This window comes from Wasmannia auropunctata, unplaced genomic scaffold, assembly GCF_000956235.1.
Source record: "Wasmannia auropunctata unplaced genomic scaffold, wasmannia.A_1.0 LD336101.1, whole genome shotgun sequence".
NCBI lineage: Eukaryota > Metazoa > Arthropoda > Insecta > Hymenoptera > Formicidae > Wasmannia > Wasmannia auropunctata.
Window position 1 is genome coordinate 2709379 of NW_012026789.1, and position 10651 is coordinate 2720029.

The window sequence follows — 10651 nt, forward strand, 5'->3', positions numbered from 1 at the left end:
ATTTTTTTTTCTCAGTGTAATAATTTATCTAGTTTACACATCTCTTGTTTCGAAATATCAATAACTATATATTTGGATGTTATCCTAAATTGTAAAACATATATAATCCGAATTTTTATCTCATTATTAAAAAGCATAAATCGCAGACGTGTGCTCGCGAGATATCTTGTTATTCTATATATTATTTTTAACCTTCTGTGCACTGGGTGTGATTATATTCCAGCAAAATTTAAACTTCTATAACTTTTAAAAAAATATTGCGTGCAAGTTTCAAACAATTCGATGTTATGACAGTTGAAACTATTATACTAAATTAGTACTAAATTACTTAAAGTACTAAAGTACTTAAAGCGAATATAACATGGGATACGTGAGATATCCCACATGGTTTGCTATGTTGATATTTTCCACCTAGTGCACGGAAGGTTAATTAAAACAATGATTAATTTAACCCAAATTTGGGTTAAATTTAAACTGTTTTAAATTATTTTATAACCCTATTGTTTTAGTTAAAAATACATTAAGTAGGCGCAGTAGTGATTCAAATAGGATTAAATTTGACATTATAGATTTAACAGTGTTCGTCAACGCAAAATAGGTAAATGGTCTCATATGTAAATTCTGTCAATATATAGCAGACGCGATCACTAAAAGAAATGAGAAACTTTAAAAGTTTTATAGTTTCATCCTGTATATGTCGTATCGCATATCACACGTCAGTCTATATGTGTATTTATACATTTAGGATGCTGGAATGTTTGTCACATATCGATTCCCCCGATAGCAGAAACAGAAATAAAAACATTGCCGGCGAAGTGGCAACAAACTGTTGATAAGAGTACATGTTACAAGCTGTGTTTTATTCATTTCGTTCACGAAACTTTTCAATGACGCACACGCTACGTGGAACTGCAGAGGTGCGCGGGCGTTGTCTCGTTAAATCTGAAGCGATTTGTTTCACAAACAACTAAACAAGATATCATCGTTGCACACCGCGATTATGCGGAAGCCGTTTATGTTCATGACCCGATATGTTGATTAATCTCTTCATCGGGTTATCGCGCTACCGTCTGATAAGGCTCCGCCAATTGACCGCGAGCACGCCGGGGCACGCCGGGGGTTTAATCGGCCACTCTGTCCACACTCGGTGTGTGTTTGCGCACGGTGGCTTAAGATCCTTAGCGGGCCGTTTGCCCGAAGACGTTGATGAACGAGCGTGCAGACCGAGTCCATCCCGCGCCGATGTATTAATGTGATAATCGTGTTCCGCGCTGTAGAAACGAGCAACGCGCGCGGAAACGAGAACGGTGTATCGCGATATCGGGATCATTACTCCGTTTAAGATGTTATGCACGCCGCACAGAGAAATTGCGTCCCGCGGGTTGGAAACGTTACGCGCGGCAGAGAGAGAGAGAGAGAGAGAGAGAGAGAGAGAGAGAGAGAGAGAGCCGTCCGGCGTCCTACTTATCTCGGTAAGCTCTGCGTAAGGCGGTCGTAAATTCCACCCAGAGTAATTACGGGATATTTGCCAGACGCAGACTCTCTCGTAAAAGATATTCACATTGAATATAAGTTTCGCTTCTTGGGGCTGAAAGGGAGGAGCGGGAATAAAGCGCTCTCTGATGTCGAAATGAAGCGCTACTTCTAATTTTCTGAACCAAGGTCTCCTTTGACTTATTGCTAACGTCTGTTTACGTTTACGCGCATCGCGCTCGTTGTTATCGAAATTTTAATGGGACACGCGGCTTTGGGATGCTTTACTCGCGCATTAAAATTCCTATTTCTCATTTCTGCTCGCCGGCATACCGCAGGCGTAAATTAGCCGCGCGGATATTATAGATTCCGCTCGCATTCGCGTTTAGGTAAACTTAACGAGATATCGACGAATATGAAATTTTGTACCTTCCTGTATCCTCGTGCGTTGTATATTCCAGCTCTCTCGTTTCACAGTTTCGCCGAAGGCGTAGCGCTCGCAGCGAGCCGAAGTACAACCTGCCCGTAAACTAAATTTTTTTAAAGTCATTTTTCCGAATAACGTGAAAGCCAAGTAGCTCGGAAAAAAAATGCTTTTCACGCTACACATACGTCACGAGAATACAAAAACTATGCTGCCAGCACCCGAAATAGTCCTCGAGTTCAACAAAGTATGCAATGTGGGCGATGACTGTCGCAGATACAATGAAATTAACTATCAGTAATGAGAAGCAGGACGAAAGGTAAAGGATATATAACGTGTTCGCGCATATTATTCCGCCGCCGGAGGCGAGCACGGTGAAGCTCGCAATATTCGAGATACCTCGAATTATTCCGCGGCATCCTACGAATGTCGCTACGAACGAATGCACTCGCATAATTTTGCGCCGTCTCATAAGCACGCATTGTGTCGGTATTCGATTCTAACAAGACGCAGCGTTTCTTAATCGTCTCTAAGGGAACTGGGTCATCAGGTTTAAAAGTCACTTGGCGATTTTGCGCATACGCGCTTCACACACCTGCTTACTTTTGCAGTATCTAATAAACTGAATGTTTTATCTTTGACAGAAAAGGATATATTATTTATCGTCAAGTATCGCTTTTCCCTTTTTTTTTTGGAAAGGAGGACGATTCGATATTTATTAGTAATGCATTTGCAGTTCCATTTTCCAAACTTCCTCGGTTACGCAAACGTGGTAATATCTTTTTGGCTTACATTTCACAGTCGCATAGCGCTTCGTACACCGGGTGTCGAAATACAAAATATCGCGAAATGTTTTTACTTCGGCATCAACGATACCCGCAGCGCGCGGAATTATTCATCGTAGACCTAAAAGGCGCTTTTATTCGACGGTCGCGTTGAATTTCGTGCATCGCTCGCGCCGCGCCGGCGAAAAAACCATCGCCGGGCTGACCTTTTCGCGCGGGCAAATGTTAAACGATGGGCAAAAATTGCGCTGTGTTTCTTTCGCACAAACTGGCACGCTCGAAAACGTCAATCGCGCGTCGGGCGACGCAGTCGTCAAACGTACGGTCGCGGGAATACGCTTTACGCAAAATATAAATTGAATGAAATACACATCATTAATCATCTGTAAACTTCATTCCGGATTTGCGCATATTTAAATCATAATTCGGGCGATTTAATAAATATTGTGCCAATATCGAATTCATTTGTAATTAAATATGAAGATTATCATGGTTCATTAGGCGCGACCTGATTGCAACGCGCGTTGTACGTATAAATTTTGATGCAATCGACTATTGAAAGTATAACTACGGCGTGTTATGAACAAATAAGGGGGGAAGAGAACAAATATTTTTGTCAAATTATTATGTTTCTGTAACTGTCAAATAGTAAAATTATTGAATTATTATATTAGTGATTTTTGTATTCAGAACCTCGAAACTTTTATCCGACAGATATGCAAATACGCTATCGGATTTTCCACAATATTAGTTAATCGAAAATCAAATAATCAACAAACAATGCTCTGCATTTATCGACAATTAGTTCGCAACCGAAAATTATCTGTATCGAGATTTAGATAGTATTTATTACTCGACATTGTACATGACACTTTTGATAGAGCACAGATAACAATAGTTATCATGAAATATTTTATGTACAAAAGGAATTGTGATATCGTTTAACAAAGCTTACGCAAACGTCTCTTTTTTTATTGTCCCTTTGTTCTTTTTGCCTCGCTTGTGTGATAATTTTTAATATAAGACAATTTTCTATATTCTTCTTTTTTTTATGTATCTTTGCTATCAATAAATATTGAAATTAAACTTCTATATAATTTCTTAATAATGTTATATTAAAGTTTAAGAATTTTTTTCTTGATTAAACCTTAGGCATGAAATTGAAAAAAAAAATGCTGTACAACGTACGCTTTAAACACAAACAAACACGTATAAGGAATTATATAATATATATAGTATCAGTAGAAACTATATAATACATAAACCGTAATACATGTCTAATACCAAAACTTTAAAAAAATTTTGAAGTTTGTTAAACAGACTTTAGAAAACTTTAAAGCCTGTTCAATTTTTTAAATAAACGGTAATATTAAAAAACTTTAATATTATACTTTTACAAATATTACTCTTTTACAATATTAAGTTTAGCAATTAGAATATAATGATAATGGCAGAGAATAACTCCATTCTGTCTTTAATAAAGCTTCATGCATCATATATTCCTTCTTACTCTTTCTCTCTTTCTTTCCGTATCACATCATGAATGCGCAAAAAAGTAAAGACGCGTTTGGTAAACACTTTCAGAGCTGGAGAAGCGGCCGCAGCCGCAGCCGCCTCGGAGCTCTGAGGAGCTGGAGGATCTGCATAAGCTGCTGCACTTCCCCGAGGAGGTGGCGCTCAGGTTGACGGAAAGCGAGTACCAGCTATTCTATCAGGTACCACCGCACGAGTACTTAAGGCACGTGGCGCAGGATCAGACCGCGTTGCAGAAACCACCTGCCAGGCCACCCCCGTCGCCGAGTCGCAGCTGCAGCAACCCCAGCACCGCCAACAGCTCGACCCAAACCGAGGACGAAGCAACCTGGCCTGTCGCCACGGTGTACTCCACCGTGCAGATCCTCATCGATCGTTTTAATGAGGTATTAATTCCCTCCTCCGTATTCGAATTTTTCGACGACACACCGATAGCTTTTGATTATGAGAAATGCTGCGGAGGGGCCTCTAAACTGCTATTTCTAATCGACGAAGCATTATTATTATTACTCGACGTGAAAAAAGAAAAAAAACAGCATTGCACCACGAATGGTAATAGTCGAGAATCAACAATCGCGGAGGAAAAGACTCCGAGCCAAGAATTCTCCCCCTCCCTCCCCTCGCTCCCCCTTTCTTAGCTTCAGCCCCGCGGAAACTCTCATCAGCTGCTTTTAATGAGGTATCTACTTCTCCAGCGGCTTTCCGTTTACGTTTTCGCCCAGACACTTTCACCCACTTCACCGACACACGTATACATACACACGCGTACGGATATCACCTGACCTCGCTTACTCGTTTCCGCCGTCCCTACTGCCATTTCCCACTCTAAATCCTCGCTCAAGGTTGAAAACGTTTCTCCATCCCTCCGTTTTCCACGTTGTTCTCTTTATCACCGTGTTAAACAAAAGCCTCGGAACAGAAAGCCCCGTCGGAAAATTCTGGACGTCTCTCGCGGATAACTGCACGGTTCCGTGATTGTCTTACAGCGGGATAATTTCCATTTTGTTGTACGAAACGTAACAACCGATAAAGATCGCACCGGTAATGTAAGAAGTCTATATATAATTAAAACTAACGTTTCAGTTATCGTCAATGGTATATACTTCTTGTGTTATTACTACGCTAATTTTTATGTCGCTAAATGTGTATGTATCTATCTGCATTTAGCAAATTCTCGAAGTTGCCTACTATTATACCCATAATCAATAATTAATAAATCTGATTAATTGTCTCGTCAACTTTTTTTTATAAAACGATGAAGGTTGAATTGTTCTATCGGAAACAAATTACACTTGCAATTAGATACAAGAATCAATTTCACGTAAATGTGAACTTTAGTCGGTAACGTAAATTGTGGCATTTATTGTCAGTTTAACGACGAAGTTCACATAGTTGTTATACGTAATGGACGGCACACGATTTGCAAATGAGATAATCATTATTGTGTTTGTTAATCAGGTAAGCTCATGGGTCACCCACGCGATCACCAGCGGTGCCACGGTAGAAGAACGGCAGGCAGTGCTGTCCTGTCTTCTACGCGTCGCGCTAACCTGTTGGAACACCGGAAACTTTAATTCAGCCATGGAGATAATTGCCGGTCTGAAGTAAGTACCCCCATAATGTGCTTGTCGTAAACGCGAACGACGGCGCCAAGTCCCCGTACTTAAAAGGTCAATCCTCGAATTGCTGCCGCCCCACCTTGCCGCGACGCACTCACTTTATTACTGTCCGTAAGACATCAGGTAGACCAAAAGCTCCGCATTGTTTCGGGCTAAGTGTACGAAAGTCGTAATACAATTTCTTGGTCCCGCCGCGAAATTACGAAAGCCCATCCATCTTCATCCACCGTAAGCATCTAACCGCAGGGCAAAGTTGCTGTCAGCACCGATAGATCATTACGAAAGACGACCGCAGCACGCATCCCGTCGATCTCGAGTTTCGATTGGATTAGAGACTTCAGCCGCCGTCACCGCGCGTCGCCGCTCTGTGCACGCGCGGCTATAATTTTGTATCATTACAATTATATAATCGGCTAATCTCGCGGATTAATGAATTATAGGATTATCAGAGAACTCAAACAAGCTGTATTACTCGAACAAGCCAATTATGTATAATTCTTAATCTGCACATGAAGAACTTCGACGCGACGGACGGCGTCAAGATAATTTTTAGTCGTTTTCGACAATGTATTGTTGTACCTATATGCCATCTTATGAATTTGTAATTTCAATAAATCTTAAATGAAAGACATTCGAAATTTATACAAATCGCAAAGATATTGTCTCGCACCATCTCACCAGGGATTTGCGAAACATATAATCCCCAACGAGTTTGCGACACTAATCCGAATTCAAGGCTTCCTTGAAACTTTCCTCGTGTTTGTTGCATGACGTTGCGACTTACAAGGTCGCGCGCTCGCTCAATTAATCTTCATCTATTGGAATAAAGGGACTCTCGAAATTATATTTCTCCACATCGAAGACAATGGAGTGCTCGGGGCTTTTATTCGGGTTTATTAATTCCGAACACGAAAGGTACCTCCGAACATCTATATATACATACGTACAGCGAACTTTGCCGCGCTGTATAAACTATGAATGGAAACCCTCCGCGGGAAGTAACGAATGTTTAACTTCCAAGAGTATCTTTGATCGACCACAAACTAGCAATTAAAAAAAACTTTGTACTTAGTTTGCCATGTCGTGATGACTGTTGACCATTCACGCAAAGTCAGATAAAACCCATTAAAAGTGCATCCAAAGTGGCTTATCCTCGCAAACAAGAATTAAATATCCGTGGAGTGAAACACTTTCTCTTGCGAGGAAAATTATTTTTTGCATAAAACAAGATTAATAACATGCAAATGAATTCATGAAAAAGTCAACAGTAGGTATATCAAATTACAGATAGTATTTATAATATAGTCTTACCAAGAGTAAAAGTTGTTTCATAAATTATCTTTAGATGTAATATTTTAGTAAATTATAAAGTCGTACTACCAGAAAATTAAACATTACAGCTTTAAGACGCGGAGAGCTTTAATGCTACAGAGATTAACTCTACACATTCTTTTAAAAGATATATGAAAGCATCGCGATAAAAGTATTCGTTGTAATTAAAAATATATATTTGCACTGAAATTCTGACGCTTCTTTCTATGTTGCGATTTAATCTTAACTGTAAGTAAAGTACTCAATTATATACATAAATATTAGCAGAAAAATAAGAAAATTCTAATTCATTTTGTTATTTAAATATTTATGATTTCAAAAATAATAAATTAAATATAAAATTAAATATAAAATTATGAAAAAAGATTAATATATGATTAATTAATTAAGAATAGAAAAATATAAAAGAGTTCAAGGGTATTCTCATAGAAACGCAATCTTTATAAATATATATGTGTGTTTTAGTAAAGAAAATTTCATTCTGATCTCATCGCGTTTCAATATAATATGTTATTAATTCGATTGGTTTCAAGTTTCTCAAAAGTATACGTCTTTTTATCAAGACAAGTGTTTTATTAACGTAAGTAAGAAAGTCAGGAGATGAGTTAACTGCCATGTAATTGAATATGATGTTAAGTCTCGAACTTTTATCGATAAAAAACTTCGCGATATCTCCGAGAATCGGATCAAACTCTACTTAATGCGATTACACAAGAGGATTTCTTTGCGTCGGATTCGTATCCCGAGCAGCGACCGAAGAAACATTTACTCCTCTCCAAGTACAAAACAAATCAAAAACTGTTCGACGGTAAATATCAAGATCTCCCGGCGTATCGCCTGTGTTAGAGCTTACTGGACAAGATCCAATTTTTTGACTATAGAGATTTAAATCTCTGGAAAATGACAACACTTTCCGAACGTCTAAGATCCTTGACATTTTCGCAGCCGCGTATCTGAAATTTGCGACGAGCGAGAGATCAAAGATCCACTTGTCAGGTTTTCAGACGATCGTGGCAGTCAAGATTCGACTATAGATTTTCCGTGAAGATGCTTTCATCTCGAAAGAAGGATGGTTATTAAGGTCGAGTAAGTGTCCTTCAAACAACGATCTGCGCGAATTTGACTTAGGAGAACTGAAACACTAATTGCTCTCCCTCTCTCTCTCTCCCTCTCTCTCTTTCTCACTCTGAATATTACCTTTGTTAGATTTCAATCGCGTCGTCTCTTTTTCGATGTCAAGTGCATCATTAAAATTGAAATTTAAAACGACACAATACATCTTGTCTTAATTTCCGTATTTTATTAATTGTAAGATCTACAATCATCGAAAATGTATTTTGAGTTCCTCATGTTGCTTCAATTTACTTGGTTTTGAAAAATAGTGTTCTTATTTTCTTCCCAAAATCAACGTTACTACAAATAACTTATACGAATTTTTTAACTAGGCTTGAATAAACAATATTTACAATTATTACGTAATGTTTACGTATTTCTGTTAAAGCAAGAGTGCATAGATTTCGAATGGGAAACCGAAGAATGCTCGCCAGTTGATTGAAATACTTATACTAGATTCCCTTTACTATGGCTGGGGCGCATAAACGTTATGCGCGGTAACGACCTGCTTCCGGGCATGTTTCTGCTTCTTCGTCCTGCTGTCTCGTGCAACGTGTGGGTTTTATCTTGAGAATAACAGCCAGTGCATTACCATCAAATTGCAAAACAAGAAACGCGTACGCTACTTGCTAATCATAAAAGGTCCATAATACGTATGCAAATTGATTATTAATTATGCACGCTGTTGTTACGAATAAACTGTAGATATTTAATGACATTATTATTGCCCATATTTACACAGAAGAATGACAATTGTTTTAATATCAAAATTTCCAATTATAAACTTTTAAAAATTAAAGACTTTAATAATAGTTAAAATTGAATTTATATTATTAAATTTTATTCTTTGTTATTTTATTTTTAAGCTTTTATTAAACTTTACAGCCAAATATAATTATAATTTAAAATAAGAGAAAATAAATTTGGATATTTTAACGTCCATAACAAAAATTAATAAAAAAATCATCAAATTGTCAAACGTGCGAATCAACTCTAAACTCGTAAAAGAAAAACTGTGTGAGAAAAAATTTAGGATGCTCTACATACACACGAAATTAGGGAAAGTGCAAGATACAAACGCATCAATAATCACTTCATGTCGGTTAATTAATTAATTAAACCGAGAGAGAACCCGCAGTTTTTTTTCAGTAAACTCACAATCAGATAAGCCTAATGTATATTAAACACAGAGATATGTCTCGTTGTAGGATCTCTATCGCGTGTCTTATTGCAAGGCGGAGTGGCTTCCATGGTAGTTTGCTTTATTAAGAGCTTCTCGTGAAAGTTTTATCGAGCACCACGACACGTAGCTCATTCCGCGAATGTTTCCCGGCTCGATGCTCTACCCATTTCCCGAAACGATTCACAATGGCGTAATCGCATTATTTCACGAGGAGTTCTTTCGGCGACTGCAACCCCTTTCAACTCGATGCCTGCTCTTGCGAGGGAGAGTGGGATAATCTCCCGTTGAAAAGTAATTCGAGTAACGAATGTGTGTCATTAATTTTCACGGGGAGATCAACGGGTACGGCGAGGCGACTCGCGCGCGTTGCTCGCCCGTAAAATCGTTCTCCTGCTCGTTTGATAATTAATCCTCTCTCTGCCTGGCGTGAGGGAGCTCAAAAAAAAAAAAAGAAAAATAGAAAGCGACATTCGCAATGGACTTTTAAAGTCTCAAAGAACAACTTGCAAAGTTTTCATATCGCGGCTGTGAAAAAAGAAATTGACGTGACACCTGGGAAATTTCATCGTACTTTAAACTGCCATATATGCTATTTGCTGGCGTTAAAAAGCGGCATTAAAAAAGTGATTTTTCTCTTATTTGAGGTTTTGCTCGTAAATTTGTTTACGAATCAAAATACATAAATTCCTCGATTGCGGTGCGGGCCTCGCCACGGTATGCGGTACGAAAACACACCCATTGCCTGTCTATCCACTTGAAAAAAGCTGACGCTGATTGACTTAATACTGTTGTTTGTGCCTCGGGAGAAAAGAAATAGAAAAAAAAGAAGATTTCCGCACGAGATACAGGCTCTTTGTAATCTACCCGGCGTCTAAAGGAGAATACTTTATTAAAGGGTTTCTTGCCAACTTGAAAACTACGCTGAAAATCTGCTTGGAAGTCCTGATCGATGCTCCACGTGCACATTTAAATGGGGAGAGCGTCTTTGAGAATATCTCAGAAACTTATTCTCATAGAGAGGAGGAAATATGAAGTAGAAAGAGAACAGGATCGAACTTCACTTCCGCTTCAGGAGTTCAAGATTGGCTTCCCCCCTCCTTCCCTCTCTCTCTCACTCTCTCTCTCTCTCTCTCTCTCTCTCTCTCTCTCTCTCTCTCTCTCTCTCTCTCTCTCTCTCTCTCTCGTCTCT

At 38.8% G+C, this 10651-nt stretch overlaps 1 protein-coding gene across 1 annotated transcript in view; it reads left to right on the plus strand.

Moving 5' to 3' along the window:
- Positions 1-10651, plus strand: part of LOC105459174 (1-phosphatidylinositol 4,5-bisphosphate phosphodiesterase epsilon-1-like) — a 126318-nt gene that overhangs the window by 88476 nt on the left and 27191 nt on the right. The window contains exons 5-6 of the mRNA XM_011704975.1: positions 4267-4601; positions 5674-5819. Coding sequence (XP_011703277.1) covers positions 5797-5819 — 23 coding nt within the window. The 5' untranslated portion in view covers positions 4267-4601; positions 5674-5796. The remainder of the gene's footprint in view (positions 1-4266; positions 4602-5673; positions 5820-10651) is intronic.